This window comes from Hyla sarda, unplaced genomic scaffold (genome assembly GCF_029499605.1).
Source record: "Hyla sarda isolate aHylSar1 unplaced genomic scaffold, aHylSar1.hap1 scaffold_995, whole genome shotgun sequence".
NCBI classification, from domain to species: domain Eukaryota; kingdom Metazoa; phylum Chordata; class Amphibia; order Anura; family Hylidae; genus Hyla; species Hyla sarda.
Window position 1 is genome coordinate 12,482 of NW_026611026.1, and position 21,553 is coordinate 34,034.

Genomic DNA, 21,553 nt, shown 5'->3' on the forward strand with positions numbered 1-21,553 from the left:
TTTGATCTTAAAGGGGGTCTCCTCCTACCCCTTATGAGGCAAATGAATCCTCCTGATGTTATAGGCGCCTCATTTGCCTCTTTATGTTAAAGGGGTTATCAAAGGAGCTAAAATGGCATAAACTTTTCCCTCTCTCCAGTGGCTGGGAAGCGAAGGAAGGTCATACCTTTTCAGCTGTCTTGATAACCTCTTTAACAGCGCCTCCTCCAGACTCCAGTGGTCTTAAGGGAGTCTTGTCCTCCAATCTTTGATCTTAAAGGGGGTCTCCTCCTACCCCATATGAGGCAAATGAACCCTCCTGATAGTAATGGCGCCTCATTTGCCTCTACATGTTAAAGGGGTTATCTCAGCATCTAAAATGGCATTATCTTTCCCTGGTTCCCAGTGGCTCACTTCAAGCTTGGTCTCTTTCCCTGTTGACTTATCACCTGGAATAAAAGGGGGGGAATGAGATGGTGGGTCAAGTACTTTGTTGTGGTCACCACATGTGGGCAAAACCATGCCTCCATATGGTAGCCAATGTACACACAATGTTGCATACATTTGCTGCCACTGGTTTCACCTGCATGTAAAGGCTTCAGCATAGTACCTGCTCTGCCATCTAAGATCTACCTTTTCATACCAGAAGGTATTAGGAAGAGTAGAGACCAAATCAGAAGTGAGCTGCTGGGAAGGGAAGAAAGGTAATACCTATTGATAATCTCTTTAACAGCGCCTCCTCCAGACTCCACTTGATGTTAAGGGAGTCCTCCACATTTGGTAAAGAAAAAGTTTGTTACGCTGCTGATGAAGGCTCTAGTTGGTGTACAAAACCACGTGCAGCAAGTTAGCTCTTCTTCTTCTTCTTCTTCTATTACCTTTTCATCTTTCTCCTTCTTTACCTCTTCCTCTGCTTCATTCTGCCCTTCATTCTTCTCCACTTGTTCTTTCTCCTTTCTGTCATTCTCTTCCTCCTTCTCTTCTTTTTTTTCTTCATTGTCCCCTTCATCCTGCTTCTCATCTTCGTTCTCCTTCTCCTCTTCATATTTCTTCTTTTTCTCCTTCTCTTCCTCTTCTTTTTCCTCCCCTTCATCCTCCTCTTTTTCCTCTTCCTCTTCTTTGTTTTCCTTCTCCTTCTTCTCCTCTTCTTCCTTCACACATAAGTAAATCAGATAATCTGTATGATTTGCCTCATCCAGCCTTCCATGATTGTTGTAATATCCTCCGTCAGAAAGGGTTGCTCTCGACTAGAACAGTATCAGGGGATCCAAAGCCAAGACTTTGACATAATGAGACAACAGAGGTCCAACGATGGTGTCTTTATTTGTAGGCAATTTTGGGCAAATATCACTTTTCTCTAGGAAATACTTCTTTTAGGTTGACTCATGAATGATAACAACAAGGTTTATGAAACAATGAACAAGAAGAAAGATATGTGTAGCTCACTTTAACAAAATAAACTAGTAACCAAGGTTTCTGATGTTGTGCATAACCACAGAGGGCTTATACTACAATGCAAAACAATTAATTACAGAGAAAATAAAAAATCAGTCCTCAAGGATGCAGTAAAAATGTCTTAATCCATATCCACAGGTTGAAGGTAAGAGTATAATTGAGGAGGGTCTGACTGCTGGGACCTCCACGATCTCCAGAACTGCAGTCCGTCTCTTATCTCTGAGCGCGTGTTGTAGGATGTATGGAGTGGGATGTATGTAAATCACTTAGATCAATAAAGGACATATGTCCTGCATAAATCTGTATAAGTCATCTAACCATTGCTCATACAAGTCCCCTTGGGCATTGGTCACCAAACTCTAGACCTACAAAAGTTGCAAAACCACATCTTCCAGCAAGCCCCAACAGTAATTGGCTGTTAACGTGTAAAGAAAAAGAAATCTGTTTTTACAAATATAAATTAACCCTCCCCATACAAAAAAGTAAAGAAAAAAAAATGTTGTTTGCATATTTGGAATAACTGCATGTATAATTATCCTAACTCATAAAACTTAACCTTATTAATCCTGCATGGGGAATGACTTATACAGAAAAAAAGAGCCCTAAAATGATTCCACAGGTGTAAAAAGGGGTACTCTGGGAAACTAAACCTATAGCCCATCTTTTCCTCTCATCAACGTATTTAATTGTCTAAATATCATTCATTAGCTATATAGAGCAGTCTCCCCTCTTTAGTTGTTACTTATGTGCATAAAGTGAGGGAATGACATCATCCAGCCATCCACTCTGTCTCTGTCCTAATAACTATCTGAAAGCAACCCCCACCTTCCTGTGAGACACAGACCATGTGGTTTCTACCCTGCACTGATGGTCATGCTCTCTTTAGTGCTAAGAACTGTGAGGTGTGTGAAGCCTCAGCCAATCAGACACTGAACCTCTCTCTGCTGCTCACTGCAGAAGGGAGCCAGCTGACAGAGCAGTGCTGCAATGATTGCTGGGAGATGTAGGCAAGGCGAGGGAAAGATGGCAAAGAATTTCAAGAAGCCAGAGAAGACAATGCATATCAGGCAGGATAGTTTACAGGGAACATATCCAGGTAGTGTGGTTGCTTTGGTTTGTGCTCTTTTCATAAATATATATATTATATAAAATTGAAAATAGTAGTTAAGGAGCACCATGAAGGGGCTTCTAGCCCTATATAATAGATCTGTGGGTGCTCAGCCAGCTCCAACGTTGACCAAAGGTGCATCAAACAAAAATAGTCCAACAGGAAGCATGAAGCGGCACTCCAGCGATTTCAAGCATGCTTGATAAAGACTCCATTGAGAGGGTCGAAATGTAGCACTATGGGTGAATAAAGTAACTTTTTCTTATCTTGAAATCGCTGGAGTGCCGCTTCATGCTTCCTGTTGGACTATATGTATATATATATATATATATATATATATATATATGTATATATATATATATATATATATATATATATGTATATATATATATATATATATATATATATATACTTCCCTGGATTACCTCTTTAAGCATATGTGTACATTTTAAAAGCATCAACATAACATGTCAGTTAACGAGCATAATAAACAATGTATAAAAAATAGCACCCCCAACTCAGATAAAAAAAAAAAAAAAATTTGTGTTCGTTTTCACCTTAAAATAAATTTTTTGTTTCCCAGCATATTTTATGAAACATTTTTATGACTATAAGAAGAGAGGAGGAAAAACTGAAACTGCAAAAAAATGAAAATTGCCTCTGTCTATAAGGAGCTAATATGGTTATTTGTTATATCACTTACATAGTATTGGGTGATCCTTAGTTCCTGTTCTCTGTTCTGTCCACATGAAAAATAAAACAGAAATAAGTTATTGTTACTTCAATCTAATGTAGGTATTCAGAACATACTTATGTATTGAAGGGCTTATCTATTAATAAAGAAAATATCTATAAGAAAAGAGCGCACGTAGTCTCTGTCTTCTAGAATACTGCAGCATTCTGTGTAATTCTATTTAGAAGATCTTTTAGAAACTAGATTATAACAAATCCTTCATATTCATCATGTCTTTAAAACTGAACCCATGTGACCGTTGTGAAGAAAGCCTTTCTTATATCTACATCATATGTTAGCAGGGACATTTGCACGAGTATACGAAGTTCATACCTATATCCTGACTGATACCAATATCAGTACATCCCTACAATCTTCTGTGAGGGACACTATACTGAGATCTAACTACTGTGTGGGGCACTATAGTGTCCATTGTGCCCCTGGTGAAGTCCTGTATCAGCACACCCCTACCCCCAAAAAAGCCAGCTGCACAGGCATACGCTGCTATCTACATGGTGGTTTGTACTGGTAGGTGATGAAATATAAAGTTCAATGGTGGTATATACAGGTAGGTGATGTAATATACAGGTACATGATGCTATATACATGTATATAGTGCTATGAATCAGTACATGAAAGTATATACAGGTACATCCTCTCACCGTGTTACCGCATTCTCTCCCCTGCCATCACCAATCACATAACTAAAATCTTTCATTCCTCCTTCAAACATTCTGTCATAACCCCATTTCTGAAGAAAACATCTCTGGATCCTGTGCAGCTAACTATTGACCTGTCTCTCCACTTCATCTCCAAACTCCTGGAATGCTTGGTCTATTCCCACCTAATCCATTATCTCTCCAGGAACTCTCTCCTTGACCCCTTACTGTCTGGATTACATTCCCCATTCTCCACAGAAACTGGCTTAACCGAAGTCACTAATGATGTCTTATGGTTAAATCTAATAGCAATTCTCTCTACTGATTCTTCTTGATCTCTATGCAGCATTTGACACTGTAGATCACCAATTACTTCTTGCTATACTCCACTCCATTGTTCTTAAAGATTCCTCTCTCTCCTGGTTTTTGTTTCCTACCTCCGTGAACGCTCCTTCGGTGTATCAATCCCTATCTCTAGCTATTTCCCTGCTGCTCTTGTTGTTGGGGTTCAGGGACCCTTCCTGGGCCTTCTCCTCAGTAGATTTGAACTCCAGTACCATCTCTCCGCTGATGACATACAGCTCTCTACCTCTTCCCGTATCATCACCCCCGCACTCCTACAGAACACCAGCAACTTTCTCTTTGCTGTCTCTAACATTGTGTCCTCCCTATTCCTGAAAAGAAATCTTTCTATTACAGAACTTCTTGTATTTCCTCCATTTAATCTACCTAAACCTGACATCTCCATCTCGGTGAGTGGTACAACCATTACTCCTGGACAGTAAACCCGCTGTCTTGAAGTTATGGTAGACTCAGATCTGTCTTCCACGCACCCCTCATTTACTGCTGAAACAACCAAAACTATTGTGGATGCTTTAATTCATTCCCACCTGGACTACTGAAACTCTTTACTAATAGGCCTTCCCTTCTCTAAACTCTCCCTCTCCAGTCCATCCTAAATGCCACTGCCAGATTCATCTTTCTCTACAGCTGTTATGTGATCTTAAAGGGATACTCCGGTGGAAAACTTTTTTTTTTAATCAACTGGTGCCAGAAAGTTAAACAGATTTGTAAATTACTTCTATTAAAAAAAATCTTAATCCTTCCAGTACTTATTAGCTGCTGAATACTACAGAGGAAATTATTTTCTTACATAGAGCTCTCTGCTAACGTCATGACCACAGTGCTCTCTGCTGACACCTCTGTCCATTTTAAAAACTGTCCAGAGTAGGAGAAAATCCCCATAGAAAACATATGCTGCTCTGGACAGTTCCTAAAATGGACAGAAATGTCAACAGAGAGCACTGTGGACATGATGTCAGCAGAGAGCACTGTGTTCCAAAAAGAAAAGAATTTCCTCTGTAATATTCAGCAGCTAATAAGTAGTGAAATGATCTAAAGTTAACATCTTCTTTAATCTGAACCCCTCAATTCCACCTCTAAGACTTTGCTTGTGCTGCACCAGTTCTCTGTAATGCAATACCTCGGACCATCAGGCTTATACCCATCTTCCTCAGTTTCAAACATGCCCTAAAGACACATCTTTTAAAGCAAGTGTATTCCCTAAATTTGGTCTCCCCTTTTATTACTACGTCTCTTCACTGGCAGTGTTATTATATGCTCTATGTATTTTAGACCTTATGCAATTGGCTGGTGGCTGGAATTGAGGATTTACGTTTTGTGAATAGCCCGGTTTATTCACAACTTTAAATATGCCTGTAAATATTTGTAGGATTCCTTTGGGAAAAGTTCAGCACTTTCTTCTGTGTATTATAATTCACAGCTTTATTGTAGATCTATAGTGCAAGCATGGGTGTCCATGGGGAAATCGCCCCTTCTGGAAAAATGATCACAGAGGGAACATTCACACCACGATTTCTTCATACAGTCGCCGGATCGCCGGAAATTTCAAAACCGTCCGCTGCTGTATCCTCGACAGACCTGTCTCATTGATTTGCATGAGCCAACTGGAGTTAGATAGTGACTCTGGTCAGATAATTTTTCACAACAAAATCTGGTTTTGTTGCTGGACGGAAAAACCATGGAATGTTGCGGTTTAAGTCCGGCAATAAAACTGATGCGGTGCAAAAATGAGCCGACCAAAGTCACTATCTGACTCCAGTCTCAAAAATGAGAATGAGATGTGGCGTGGGTCTGGCGGGGATACGGCAGTGGCCAACTTTGAAATTTCTACAGGTGATCTGGCAAACGTATGATAAAAATAGTGGTGTGAATGTAGTCTAACTTGATGTCAGAAAGCAATTTCGTCCTGCTTTAGCTGCATGGAAATACCCCATATGTGACCCTAAACTGATACCTTGAAATACGACAGGGCTCTGCAATGAGAGAGCTCCATGCGCATTTGAGGACTAAATTAGGGATTGCATAGGGGTGGACATAGGGGTATTCTACACCAGTGATTCCCAAAAAGGGTGCCTCCAGCTGTTGCTAAACTCCCAGCATGCCTGGACAGTCAGTGGCTGTCCGGAAATGCTGGGAGTTGTTGTTTTGCAACAGCTGGAGGCTCCGTTTTGGAAACACTGTCATACAATACGTTTTTCATTTTTATTGGGGGGGGGGGGGGAACAGTGTAAGGGGGTGTATATGTTGTGTTTTACCCTTCATTATGTGTTAGTGTAGTGTAGTGTTTTTAGGGTGCATTCGCACTGGCGGGTTACGGTGAGTTTCCAGCTAGGAGTTTGCTCTGCAGCTCAAACTTCAAGCAGGAAACTTACTGTAAACCTGCCCGTGTGAATGTACCCTGTACATTCACATGGGGGGGGGGGGGTCAAACCTCCAGCTTTTTCAAAATTACAACTCCCAGCATGTACTGACAGACCGTGCATGCTGTGAGTTGTACGTTTGCAACAGCTGGAGACACTCTGGTTGGAAAACCTTCAGTTAGGTTCTGTTACCTAACTCAGTATTTTCAAACCAGTGTGTCTCCAGCTGTTGCAAAACTACAACTCCAAAACTGTAGTTTTGTAACATCTGTAGGGCTACAGTTTTGAGACCACTGTATAGTGGTCTCAAACTGTAGCCCTCCAGATGTTGCTAGGCAACTCATCGGCTTCCCTAGGATCCAGGGAGCCAGCCGCACAACATCGTTGCCCACCGATCACCGTCGCCCGCAGCCTCCGCAGATCGGTAAGTGACCTTCGGCGCCGGTCCCTGTCTGTTTCTCCGTCCTGCCCCGCCTATTGTGGGTGGGCAGAATGGGGAAACCGAAAGTAACCCCCCCCCCGCCCCCGATCTGCTATTGGTCGTCGCGTCTATACGACCAATAGCAGGGATAGGAGGGGTGGCACCCCTGCCACCTCACTCCTATCCCTTCAGGGGGATCGCAATCCCCCTTATATTCCGGGTCACCATAGACCCGTAATTGCACAAATCGCAAGTGTGAATTCACTTGCGAGTTGCCGCGTTCGCCGACATGGGGGGGGGGGGGGTTCTGAAGGATTTCAGCAGGCATCCCGGTCCGATCCCCGCCCGGCGCGCTGCGGGGACCGGAATACTCCATGACGTACGCATACGTCATGGGTCCTGGTCCTTAAGTACCAGGGTGTCATGACATACGCGTATATCAAGGGTCCTTAAGAGGTTAAAAAAGTAGTTTTTTGGACTATTGCTTTTGGAAGGGAGGAGGGAGGGACAGACGCTGTGGCTGTATGAGTTCCTAAAATTCCTTATGGCACCATGGGATATGAGGAATGAAGGTTCTTCTACTCTGGACAGTTCTTTGGGCTGGGTAAATAAGCTTGATATATCCTAGGAAAGAGGAACCTCTGGTGCCAGTTTCATCGATGGAAACAATGGTGCAGGTCATTTATACTGTGTGCACAGATATTTGGGGTCTATTAGGGTTAGCTACATAGACATAAGATTACTGACACATTCATCAAAACTGGTAAAATCTGCCATAACATAATCTAGGGGGCATTTATGAAGCCTCATCAGCATACAGGCTCCCCTGCCAGCGTACGGGCTCCCCCCACCAGCGCACAGGCTCCCCTGTCAGCGTACGGGCTCTACTGTCAGCGTACGGGCTTCCCTGCCAGCGCACAGGCTCCCCTGTCAGCGCACGGGCTCCCCTGCCAGCGTACGGGCTCCCCCCACCAGCGCACAGGCTCCCCTGTCAGCGTACGGGTTCTCCTGTCAGCGTACGGGCTCTCCTGTCAGCGTACGGGCTTCCCTGCCAGTGCACAGGCACCCCTGTCAGCGTATGGGCTCCCCTGTCAGCACACAGGCTTCCCTGCCAGCGCACAGGCTTCCCTGCCAGCGCACAGGCTCCCTGGATTTATGAAGAAGCAGACACCTCTATATAAGTCCAGTAAACCTGTGCACCCATGATGATATCTCCGCCAGCTCTGAGCAAGGGGAGATCTTAGCAGCAGTTTAGGCTGGCAGTGTAAACGGTGAGCAACCACACCCCTTTTCAATAGGTCACACCCCTTTAGCAAGTACCGTCTTAAACAGCAAATAATCACACATCTGCAGTTAGTGCACAAATTGTGCAATTATTTGCCTTTTTCACAAATCAACAAAAATATCACAATTGATGAATCCCCTGAATGCCTACTAAACTTTATATGTATACTTTTATATAACAAATTTGATTATCTCCAATGTCACTTACTTCTTCCTGGAACGCTGTGATAATGTCTATGGCCCTTCTGTTCATCTCAAAGACCTAGAACAGAACAGATTAAACTTAGTTTTATTCAGCTCATTAAACATATTATGGCGTAATGTATTATATCTATACATTATGATGAAATAAAATGATCTTGTTTTACTCATTTCCCCTATCAAATGTCTTTATTTGTATCTTATCTAAGTAATAATCTATAGGACGAAGCCTAAGGCTAGAATTACACTAAAGCTTTGTACTGGTGTCTTTTTTAGGCTAAAAAAACACCAGAAAAAATGCATGAAAAACTGCCACTGATTTTTTTCAGGTGTTTTTTCAGGTGTTTTTACCTTTTGGCAGATTCCTTGTGGGTGTATTTTAACAAATTTAGTTTGGTACAAGAGAAAAAAAATTTAAAATGAAGAAGTAGGGATGGGAAAATTTGTAGGGAATTAAGTATTTCTTTTTTATGACAAAAAGTTTTTTACATTTTCAATCAGGTAATGATTGATGTGAGCGGTCAGGGACGTGAAAATGTAGCCGGCAATAGCCCAAATGGATAAAGGGTCCATGTAATTGTAAAAATAATATATATTTTTATCTTAATTTTCTAAAACTTTTTATTAATAATGTTTTTGATGTATTTTAATAATGATATTTTTAATAAATACAGTGTAAAATCCGATATCAACTATATGTGCGTGATTATTGTGGTACTACAGAGTCTGTTCAATGTTGGGAGCAGTAGTACCTGCACTAAGTGACAGATCACAGCGGGTCTCACTCCTGAGACCCATTGTGATCATAATTTCTAGTCATGAGAAGCAGGTGACACGCAACACCGCTCCACATCCCTGCACTGTACCGTACTCCGGCCAGTGATGTGAACAGAACTTCACATAACTTATTCATGTTTGCCGGTGATTGGCCGGTACTGTATGGCCAATCACAGCGGTCAGCATCCGTGCCTTCGCAGATAAATCAGATTTGCTCGAAAAACGCCATGTTTTCAACATGAGGTCGTTTTTGAAAATCACCCACTGAGCCAAAAAGATTTATAAAATGCCAAACTCAAAAATGGCAAGTGGACCTAGCATTTTGCAGTTCCTTATTGAAATCTGGCTGCAGCGCTTTTTCAAGGCAAAAAACTCTGTGCGACAGAATGGGGGCAATTTTGCACAAAATCCCAAGTGGAATTATAGCCTAAGGGTCTATTCACACAGCAGAATTTGCGCTTGTGGAATTCTGCCTCAAATGAAAGCCCAATAGACTTCTATGGGATTCCTCTCTCCCATTAACACTTCTGAATTTCTGCACAGATTAAGCACAAATTCCGCATAAAATCCACAAGCCAGAAACCACCCAAGGAAGCGGAATTGGTGTGGAAATTCTGCTGTGTGAATAGACCCTAAAGGGTTTGTCCCATTATTAACCCCTTAAGGACGCAGCCCTTTTTCACCTTAAGGACTGAGCCCTTTTTCGCAATTCTGACCACCGTCACTTTACAAATTAATAACGCGAAAACGCTTTTACCGAATATTCTGATTCTGATTGTTTTTTCGTGACATATTCTACTTTATTTTGGGGGTAAATTTTCGGCGTTACTTGCATCCTTTTTTGGTGAAAAATCCCAAAATTTCATGAAAATTTAGAAAATTTTGAATTTTTCTAACTTTGAAGCTCTCTAATTGTAAGGAAAATGGATATTCCAGATACATTTTATTTTTCTTCACAAACACAATATGTCCACTTTATGTTGGCATCATAAAATGGACATATTTTTGCTTTTTGAAAAAATTAGAGGGCTTCAAAGTAGAGCAGCAATTTTCAAAAATGTCATGAAAATTACTAAATCTGAAGGGACAGATGTTACAGAACTACAACTCCCAGCATGCCTGGGCAGTCGAGGCATGCTGAGAGTTGTAGTTTGGCAACATCTGGAGGGCTACTGTTTGGGTACCACTGTAACAGTGGTCTCCAAACTGTGACCCTCCAGATGTTGCAAAACTACAACTCCCAGCATGCCCAGACAGCCTTTGGCTCTCTGGGCATGCTGGGAGTTGCAGTTTGGCCCCCCTAGTGGTTGCCACAGTAAAGATCGATTTACTTTCACTTTCAATTCCACCCCCCCACTGTGGATTCCCTACCTGATCAGGATCCTGCAGGCTCAAGCGAAGATCCCAGGTCCCCAGGCATCTTCTCCTGCAGGTACGGCCTCCATCTTCTTTCCAGAGCCCCTTGACAACCAGGGGCGGGCAGATTTCAGCAGGCATCCGGCTCCGGTCCCCAACCGGCTAACGGTGGGGACCGAAATTCCCACGGGCATATGGATACGCCCTGCGTCTTTAAGGACTCGGAATGCAGGGCGTATCCATACGCCCTGCGTCCTTAAGAGGTTAAGATGTATACCCTATTCCCAGAATGGGGGATAAGTATGCAGTATGATTGCAGGGGTCTCATTGTTGGGACCACCTGTGATATCGAGCATGGAAAGGCAGTCATGTATGTGCTCTGCCTCTCTATACATTGTGTATGGGTTGGCTGTAGATAGTTTACTTTACATCTGTTATGAATTGCTGGTCTTGGTAAATCTATCATATTAGGTACTAAGAAAAATAAAGAAATAAATATCAACATAGATTTCAACATTGCCTTTTTGAAAAGATGGCATCAAACATCCAGGATTCAGGATTTTAGGCTCTATTTTGGGGGACAGATACTTAGAAAGGAGGAGATGTGTCAAAATCTGTGCAGAGGAAAAGTTGACCAGTTGCCCATAGCAACCAATTAGATTTCTTTTTTTTCTTTTTCAGAGGCTTTTTTAAAAATGAAAGGAGCAACCTGATTTGTTGCTATGGGAAACTGGTAAATGTTTCCTCTGCACAGGTTTAATAAATCTTCCCCACAATTGAAAAAAGATTTAAAAAAAAAAGTTAATCAAGTTCAACCTATATGCCTATTGTGTCACTACTGTGTTGATCCAGAGGAAGGCAAAAAAAAACCTTATAAGGCTCATGCCAATTGCCCAATACCAGGTGGAAATGTTCCTTCCTGATTCCAAATATGGCATCAGAATAAATCCCTGAACCAACGTTCTGTCCTTTTGAATCTAGTATCCATAACCTGTAGTGTTATTACTCTCCACTAAGAGGTAAATGTCGATGGCCTGTCTTTAGGAAAGGCCACCAATATTTGATGGTTGGGATGCTCCCTGAACACCATGGGGGAAATGTTATCAAAACCTATGTCTAGGAAAAGTTTACCAGTTGCCCTTACAACCAATCAGAGTGCTTCTTTTATTTTTCAGAGGCCTGTTCAAAAATTGAAGAAGCAATCTAATTGGTTGCAATGGGCAACTGGTCATCTTTCTCATCTTCTTCATTATGTCTACAGGATTAGCAGGTTGTCCATATAGGCAGCTGTGAATGATAATGCAGGGCAGTTCCATTAAAGTGAAAGAGCGCAGCCTATCAATGTGTTAGACCTTTAAAGAGTGGAAAACAAATGTTTTCAAATCAACTGGTGCCAGAAAGTTTAACAGATTTGTAATCCTTCTAGTACTTATCAGCTGCTGTATACTACAGATATACTACAGAGAAGTTTGTGTAGTTATTTCCAGTCTGACCACAGTGCTCTCTGTTGACACAACTGTCCATGTCAGGAACTGTCCAGATTAGAAGCATAATCCCATAGAAAACCTCTCCAGCTCTGGACAGTCCCTAACATGGACAGACTGGACTTGTCAGACTGTGAAGAATTTCACAAATTTCTCTGTAGTATATCTGTAGTATACAGCAGCTGATAAGTACTAGAAGGGTTAAGATTTTTAAATAGAAGTAATTTACAAAACTGTTTAACTTTATAGCATCAATTGATTTGAAAACATAATTTTTCCACCGGAGTTCCCCTTTAAATATTAAAGGGGTATTCCAATGTTTTCTAAAAAAAAAAAAATGAATCATATGCTGCTGGGGCAGGAAAAAAAAAATATAGATAGATATATATCTAGCCCAATGCCCTGTTGGTCCACCCCAGCTTTGTTTCGCCCCGGTTAGGTCCCCCGATCTTTCTTCTTCACAGTAGTGTCCTCTGACAGCCAGTTATTGGCTGAGCGAGCAAGTCCTGGACTAATTGCCTGTCTCAAAGGCAGGAAGAAAAGAGAAGATCAGGGGACCAGGAGACACACAGGAGCTGCGGGGGACCAAGGCTGGGTTCGTATGGCCTTTTAGGCTATTTTCCCCCTGTCACAGCCACATTTTTTTTTTTTTTTTTTTAGAATGCAGTCTGTCACATGTGCTAAGTGTGAACCTGCTTTCATCCGTGAAGAGCACAGGGCAACAGTGGCGCATTTGCCAATCTTGGTATTTTCTGGTAAGCACAACCCCCACCTGTGGATGTCGGGCCCTAATACCACCCTCATGGAGTCTGTTTCTGACCGTTTGAGTAAACACATGCACATTTGTGGCCTGCTGGAGGTCGTTTTACAGGGCTCTGGCAGTTTTCCTCCTGCTCCTCCTTGCACAAAGGCCGAGGTACCGGTCCTGCTGCTGGGTTGTTGCCCTCCTACTCCATGTCTCTTGATGTACTGGCCTGTCTCCTGGTAGCGCCTCCATGCTCTGGACACTACGCTGACAGACACAGCAAACCTTCTTGCCACAGCTCACATTGATGTGCCATCCTGGAAGAGCTGAACTACCTGAGCCACTTGTGTGGGTTGTAGACTCAGTCTCATGCTACCACCAGAAGGAAAGCACCGCCAGCATTCAAAAGTGACCAAAACATCAGCCAGGAAGCATAGGAACTGAGAAGTGGTCTGTGGTCACCACCTGCAGAACCGCTCCTTTATTGGGGGTGTTTTGTTAATTGCCTATAATTTCCACCTGTTGTCTGTTCCATTTGCACAACAGCATGTGAAATTGATTGTCAATCAGTGTTCTTCCTGAGTGGACAGTGTGATTTCACAGAAATGTTATTGACTTGGAGTGCAATTGTGTTATTTAAGTGTTCCCTTTATTTTTTTGAGCAGTGTAGTAATATCTTCATCTGCACCATCCCCGGAGGACATTTCTGTCCACAGGGATGGGGAGGATTTGCAGTTTGTAAGTCCCCCCCCCCCCCCCCCCCAGCAGCCCTGTAAGTAGCCCCCTAGACGGGAGCTATACTTATCTAGTCTCGCCGCTCTGGGTGCAGTAATGTCCCCTCGGCATGATTGACAGCCCACGTCACTACTCAGTTCCTTAATCCGACAAAACAGAGGAGGGAGGAGATGCTGCTGAAACTTAGCACCAACTGTTTGACTCTTCAGCTGGTAACACAGGCGATCATCAAAACTAAATGTATGGGTAATCTTATCCCTCTAGCACCTAAATGCAAAGATCTGCAGATTCTACACCTTGTATGGAGATGATTCAGGAGAAGATTCACTTTAACAGAGCAATTATTATTCACAACTATAGGATTAATGAAAGTCAACACAAACATGAGATTTACCTCGTCATCCGTGTAGTCATAGTGGGGTGTCCTTTCAAAAGTGTGGCGCTCCATCTCCAAAAAAAGAGACAGAGGTCAGCTTATTGACTCGTTCTGTAAACAGTAAAGACATATTCCTGCACAATATTCATATAACCTGATTGATTAGTGATTGACATATACAATTATTCTTTATATATTTACCACATTACTATTTGTATGATAAAAAAATATGAGGATTTTTCTATGTATTTTCTGCACCAGTGTTTTGTTGATTTCTGTTTCTTGTTGTCATCAATAGGAACCTTCAGGGTTGGACACAGAAAGCAGAGGTCACCTGCATAAGAACAGCATGTCGGCCTTTCATAGAGCTCCCCCTCATGTTCCTCTAACAACCCAACAGTATCTGTAAGCTATGAGATGTATTATTACATGCAATCTAATGGGCAGTAGGAAGCTGCCTATAAGGTGGCAGTGGATCCTTTTACTACTTGACCCCTATACAATAGTCTGCACATGAAACATGTCCACTCTGGGAACCTTCATTGTTACTTCCAATGGCTGAATATCTCTCCCAATCATGTGATCACTGGGTTGCTTGGCTTATTACAGGACAAAGCTCTTATACCTGTCCTGATAGGGTATGTTCACATGGGGTAGATACACTATGGAAATTTTTTTTTTGCATTTTAACCCCTTAGGGACCAAGCCAATTTTCACCTTAAGCACCAGAGCGTTTTTTGAACATCTGACCACTGTCACTTTAAGCATTAATAACTCTGGGATGCTTTTACTTTTCATTCTGATTCCAAGACTGTTTTTTTCCTGACAAAATATACTTTATGTTAGTGGTAAATTTTTTCGATACTTGCATAATTTCTTGGTGAAAAATTTCCAAAATTTGATGCAAAAATTGAAAATTTAGCATTTTTCTAACTTTGAAGCTCTCTGCTTGTAAGGAAAATAGACATTCCAAATAAATTATATATTGATTCACATATACAATATGTCTACTTTATGTTGGCATCATAAAGTTGAAATGTTTTTACTTTTGGAAGACATCAGAGGGCTTCAAAGTTCAGCAGCAATTTTCCAATTTTTCACAAAATTTTCTAAATTGGAATTTTCAGGGACCAGTTCAGATTTGAAGTTGATTTTGAAGGGCCTTAATATTAGAAATACCCCACAAATGACCCCATTATAAAAACTGCACCCCTCAAAGTATTCAAAGTGAAATTCAGTAAGTGTGTTAACCCTTTAGGTGTTTCACAGGAATAGCAGCAAATTGAAGGAGAAAATTCTAAATCTATATTTTTTACACTGGCATGTTCTTGTAGACCCAGTTTTTGAATTTTTACAAGGGGTAAAAGGAGAGAAATCTTCCTAAAATGTGTAACCCAATTTCTCTTGAGTAAGGAAATACCTCATATGTGTATGTCAAGTGTTCGGCAGGCGCAGTAGAGGGCTCAGAAGGAAAGGAACAACAATGGGATTTTGGAGAGTGAATTTTGCTGAAATGTTTTTTTGGGGTCATGTCACATTAAGGAAGCCCCTATGGTACCAGAAAGCAGAAAACGCCCCATGTGGCATACCATTTTGGAAACTACACCCCTCAAGACACGTATAAAGGGATCCAGTGAGCCTTAACACCCCACAGGTGTTTGACGGCTTTTCATTAAATTCGGATGCGTAAATGAAAATAATTATATTTTTCACTAAAGTGCAAATTTTTTTCCCAAATTTACAATTTTTACAAAGCGTAATGGGAGAAAATGCCCCCCAAAATTTGTAACCCCCTCTCTTCTGAGTATGGAAATACCCCATGTTAGGACGTAAAATGCTCTGAGGGTGAACTACAATGCTCAGAAGAGAAGGAGTCACGTTTGGCTTTTGGAAAGCAAATTTTGCTGAAATGGTTTTTGGGGGGCATGTCCCATTTAGGAAGCTCCTATTGTGCCAGAACAGCAAAAAAATAACATGGCATACTATTTTGGAAACTACACCCCTCAAGGAATGTAACAAGGGGTACAGTGAGCCTCAACACCTCACAGGTGTTTGACGACTTTTTGTTAAAGTTGGACGTGTAAATTTTTAATTTTTGCAAGGGGTGATAGGAGAAAATTACCCCTAAAATTTGTAACCCCATTTCTTCTGAGTATGGAAATACCCCATGTGTGGACATCAAGTGCTTTGCTGGCGCACTACAATGCTCAGAAGAGGAGGAGCGCCATTGAGCTTTTAGAGAGAGAATTTGTTTGGAATGGAAGTCAGGGGCCATGTGCGTTTACAAAGCCCCCCCGTGGTGCCAGAACAGCGGGACCCCCCTCATGTGACCCCATTTTGGAAACTACACCCCTCACAGAATTTAATAAGGGGTGCAGTGAGTATTTACTCCCCACTAGCGTTTGACAGATCTTTGGAACAGTAGGCTATGCAATTTAAAAATTTCATTTTTCATTTTCACAGACCACTGTTCCAAAAATCTGTCAGACACCTGTGGGGTGTAAATGCACACTGTACCACTTATTACATTACATGAGGGGCGTAGTTTCCAAAATGGGTCACATGTGGGGGGGTCCATTGTTCTGGCACTATGGGGGCTTTGTAAACACACGTGGCCTTCAATTCCGGACAAATTTTCTCTCCAAAAGCCCAATGGCGCTCCTTCTCTTCTGAGCATTGTAGTTCGCCCGCAGAGCAGTTTACATCCACACAGTGATTCCCAAACAGGGTGCCTCGAGCGGTTGCTAAACTGGGGGGACAGTGTAAGGGGGTGTATATGTAGTGTTTTAGCCTTAATTATGTGTTAGTGTATTGTAGTGTAATGTTTTTAGGGTACATTCACACGGGCGGGTTTATGGTGAGTTTCCAGCTAGGAGTTTGCGCTGCGGCAAAAAATTTGCAGCAGCTCAAACTTCAGGAAACTCACTATAAACTCGCCCGTGTCAATGTACCCTGTACATTCATATGGAGGGGCAAACCTCCAGCTGTTTCAAAACTACAACTCCCAGTATGTACTGACAGACCATGCATGCTGGGAGTTGTACTTTTGAAACAGCTGGAGGCACACTGGTTGGAAACCCTTCAGTTAGGTTCTGTTGCCTAACTCAGTATTTTCCAACCAGTGTGCCAGTCCAGCTGTTTCAAAACTACAACTGAGATGTAGTTATGCAACAGCTGGAGGTACGCAAATACAACTCCCAGCATGCCGAGACAGCTATTTGCTGTTTGGGCATACTGGGATTTGCAGTTTTGGAACATCTAGAGGGCTACTGTTTAGAGACCGCTGCACAGTGATCTCCAAACTGTAGCCCTCCAGATGTTGCTAGGCAACTCACCGGCTTCCGTAGAATCCAGGGAGCCACATCGCTGTCCTCTGCCGCCACCGATCCCCGCCCACTGCTGCTGATCGCCGCCCGCTGCCGATGGGTAGGTGGACCTCCGGCGCTGTTCCCCGACGGTTCCCCGTTCTGCCCAGCCTACGTTAACCCCCGCCCCCGATCTGCTACTGGTCGTCGCTTCTGAACGACCAATCCCCGCCCGCTGCCGCTGATCGCCGCCAGCTGCCGATGGGTAAGTGGACCTCCGGCACTGTGCACCGACGGTTCCCCGTTCTGCCCGGCCACTGTGGGTGGGCAGAATGGGGGAACCGAACGTTAACCCCCCCCCCCTGCCCCCGATCTGCTATTGGTCTTTGCTTCTGAACGACCAATAGCAGGGATAGGAGGGGTGCCCCCCCTGCCACCTCACTCCTATCCCTTCAGGAGTATCGTGGGTGTCTTGGACAACCCCGATCCCCCTTAATTTCCGGGTAACCGGGTCACCGTAGACCAGTATGAATTCACCAGTGATTTGCGGCAATTGCCGACATGGGGGGGGGGGTTGATCTCAGGACCCCCCTGGGCATTTGCACGGGGTGCCTGCTGATAGATATCAGTAGTCAACCCGGTCCGGTCCCCGCCCGGTGCGCGGCGGGGACCGAAATTCCCACGTGCATACAGGAACGCCCTTGGTCCTTAAGTACCAGGGAGCGAAGGCGTACCTGTACGCCCTTGGTCCCTAAGTGGTTAGTAAACAAATTGCTAAACAAAAGAATGCAGAAATGGTATGTAAAACTAAACTACTGATACAGTGATCCCTCAACTTACAATGGCCTCAACATACAATAGTTTCAACATACAATAGTATTTTCTGGACCATTTTAACTTGAATCCAGACTCAACATGGCTGGAAGAACTGACCAATCAGAACGGATATTTTACTGGAAAAACCCTTGTTACTGAAGTGCATGCACTGAATTCCTGTCCGATAGCACCCTCTACAGTGCAGGGAGGTATTACATGTTCTGTACTACTCTTTACCTGTGCCAGGGTTAGCTGCTCCTTTGGACACCAGGTAAAGGCGACTCCATGATACTTTTTTTGGACATTGTGTGTACTATACAGGACCCTGAAGAAGCTCCTGTCCTCTACATAGACAGTGATTTACAGCAACCAGCAGATCTTTCGTACTTTTATATGTAAGGACTTGCTTTATCTATATTAGTTATCTACCTATTTTTGTTTACTCCTCCCTTTTTCCTATTTTTGGATAAAATTTTGGAGGCTTCAGAACCAATTACCATCTTTCCATAGAGTTATGGTCTCAACATACAATGGTTTCAACATACAATGGTTGCCCTGGAACCAATTAATATTGTAACTTGAGGGACCACTGTACTAACTTATATTAGACAGTCTAAAGATGTGCCAGATTTATATCATACAGCTACTGTGATAAATTTGGTGATTTTGAAAGTTTTACACTGTCCAAGAATCAATAGTATTAATATATCTGCTCCCCTGACAAACAAAAAATATTACCAAAACCAAAATTTACAGCTTGGTCCAGAATTCTGATGTAAACAATTAACTGTACATAGAACACATGGCAAGGGGGAGAGAGGTGCACTGATTCTTATATCATGTGACTCAAGGAATTCTATTGAAAAATGCCCTTTCTTCCACCTAAAGAGGACTATGAGAGGAGTAACACCACAATTTTTTTAAGAAAAGGAAAAAAACAAAAACAAAAACAAAAACAAAAAAAAACAACAACATAGCTAGTGAATGCAGTGATTTTGAAAAGTTTCCATTGAGCCCAAAAAAACACCACTAAAGGGTGAGGTAATGCCAAAAATTAAAGGATAACTCCGGGATGTAACAACTTATCCCCTATCTAAAGTGTTAGATCGCTGGGGTCTGACCACTGGGGCCCTCCGTTATCTCCCGCATGGAGCCCCGGCTCCCTGCATGAAACAAGCCCTTTCGACCACAGCACGAACCTGTGGCTGACACGCCCCCTCCATGCAGTCCTATGGCAGAGCCGGAGATTGCCGAAAGCAGCGCTCCAGCTCTCCCATAGAGCTGCCCGGAAGGGGCGTGTCGGCCGCCGCTTTGTGTGGTGGTCAACACGCCCCATTCATGCTGAGAACTGGGGCACCGTTCGGGAGATCCAGCTGTCAGATCCCCCGCGACCTTAGGATAGGGGATAAGTTGTTACATCCAGGAGTTATCCTTTAAAACACTATGTAGGTATGGAATTTCATATTTTCCTATTGACTCCTAGCTAACATCTGGCAGCGGTAGTTTTGTCCCAAATGCATTTTGGGGGCATTTTTTTTCCAGCCTAAAGCAGTGCTCTCCAACATGTAGAGGAAGAGTGGTGCAGTTGCCCATAGCAACCCATTGGATCGCTTCTTTCAAATATTTTGATAAATCTCCCCCATAGAGCCCAGTTCATATAATAATAAGATGATATATGTGCCAGGCTGTGACCAGTTAGTGCCCATCACATGCCAGTCTCATGACCTATTATTTCAGACATATATTTACAGTTGGAGCAATATACAGCTATAATATACATTGGGAGGGAGATTTATCAAAACCTGTGCAGAGGAAAACTTGCCCAGTTGCCCATAGCAACCAATCAGATATCTTCTTTCATTTTAAAAAGGGCCTGTCCAAAATGAAAGAAGAGATCTGATTGGTTGCTATGGGCAACTGGACAACTTTTCCTCTGAACAGGTTTTGATAATTCTCCCCCTGGATGTGTAACTGGACAGAAATATGTGACGATATTAATGAGGGATAATATAGTTTAGAGTAGGACTTACCACTGGATGATCCGGAAAGGATGGTATAACCGGAAAGTGAGGTGTTACCTGAAATAAAAGCACAGACACACAGACACACAACAACAAACAACACACACAGACACTAAGACGCAACAAATAATACAATAATGCACTTGTACGGCTCAGAAATCACAGAATAGCTCCTCCTCTGGCGGTCGCTCCAGCTGAGTGGTTGGTTGTCAGGACAACAGACAAACATACCGTGCAGGTGCCAAGCCAGACCGACCAATCACAGGCCAGCTCACTTGTATCAAGACCAACCAATCACAAACCAGCTCTTTTGTATGTAGATGATCTGCTGGATTCATACATATAATAGGGTTTTAGGATGATTGATAAATCTCCCCAATAATTTTGGATCAATAACCAATATCCCTGCTGAAACCTCTACAATAGTAGGCCCTGACATCAATCCCCTCTAATTATTAATGGAAGTGCCTGTCCTTAATGCAAAAGCTGCTCCTCAGTATATTTCCTATATATAATTTACATTTATAGACACCACACAGGTAAATCCGCATATGTGCTACTCCATGTCACCTGGGACCTCATCCAACTGCTCATATGTTATGTTTCCTTCCTTGTATAGGAGACTGAATTGTAAGCAATAACTAATACAAAGCTTATATATATATATATATATATATATATATATATATAAAATAATGAAGGCTTATTGTAAAATAGAAGAATATTTGAAGTCACAAAAGGGTCTTTATGATCTTCCATGACCATTTAAACAGTATAAGGCAGCGTATTATATTCAGACCATGGGGCTATAATTTATCTTACACAACGCAGCTGCTGCAGAGCTTCTTTTGACTTTCAAAATGGTCGGCTCATATGGACCACTCCTGGCAGTTAGTACCAAGTTGTACCAAGAGTTGTGTGCCCTCATTTTATACAACATGGGGAAAACATTTCATCTCGAAAAAATAAAGGATTGTTGGGGAGATTTATCAAAACCAGTGCAGAGGAAAAGTTGACCAGTTGCCAGTAGCAACCAATCAGATCGCTGCTTATATTTTTCAGAGGCCCATTTAAAAATGAAAGAAGCAATCTTATTGGTTGCTATGGGCAACTGGTCAACTTTTCCTCCGCACAGGTTTTTATAAATCTTCCCCTGTATGTTTAGTTGGGTGCAGGCCCATCATAATATGGACATTATCATAAGTCACATTTACATAACATGTTATTTTTATAAGTCTACTACTGAATACATTGAGGTATTATGGCTGTGAAAGAGTTGACATTTTACTCTTTGTTGCCCCTACTTATGAGCCATATATGTATGTGTAAGAATGTATAGATCCTTGGTCACATGACTCATCTTAGCTAGATTCTA

At 42.5% G+C, this 21,553-nt stretch overlaps 1 protein-coding gene across 5 annotated transcripts; it reads right to left on the reverse strand.

Annotated features, from left to right (window-relative positions):
- Positions 1 to 222: 222 nt before the first annotated feature.
- Positions 223 to 20,796, reverse strand: LOC130351777 (uncharacterized). Of its 5 annotated transcripts, none has more exons than XM_056554931.1 (6): positions 20,188 to 20,795; positions 14,055 to 14,108; positions 10,712 to 11,170; positions 8,571 to 8,624; positions 3,246 to 3,281; positions 223 to 1,130 (listed from the first exon to the last, which is right to left on the reverse strand). In XM_056554931.1, exons 3-6 carry the CDS (start codon positions 10,835 to 10,837, stop codon positions 738 to 740), a joined length of 609 nt encoding a protein of 202 aa, XP_056410906.1. In that variant the 5' UTR covers positions 10,838 to 11,170; positions 14,055 to 14,108; positions 20,188 to 20,795; the 3' UTR covers positions 223 to 737. The 5 variants fall into 5 exon arrangements, with proteins under 5 accessions (XP_056410906.1, XP_056410907.1, XP_056410910.1 ...); XM_056554932.1 differs by having other exon boundaries at positions 14,055 to 14,147; XM_056554935.1 differs by lacking the exon at positions 10,712 to 11,170 and having other exon boundaries at positions 14,055 to 14,147; positions 20,188 to 20,796.
- Between the last annotated feature and the right edge of the window lie 757 nt (positions 20,797 to 21,553).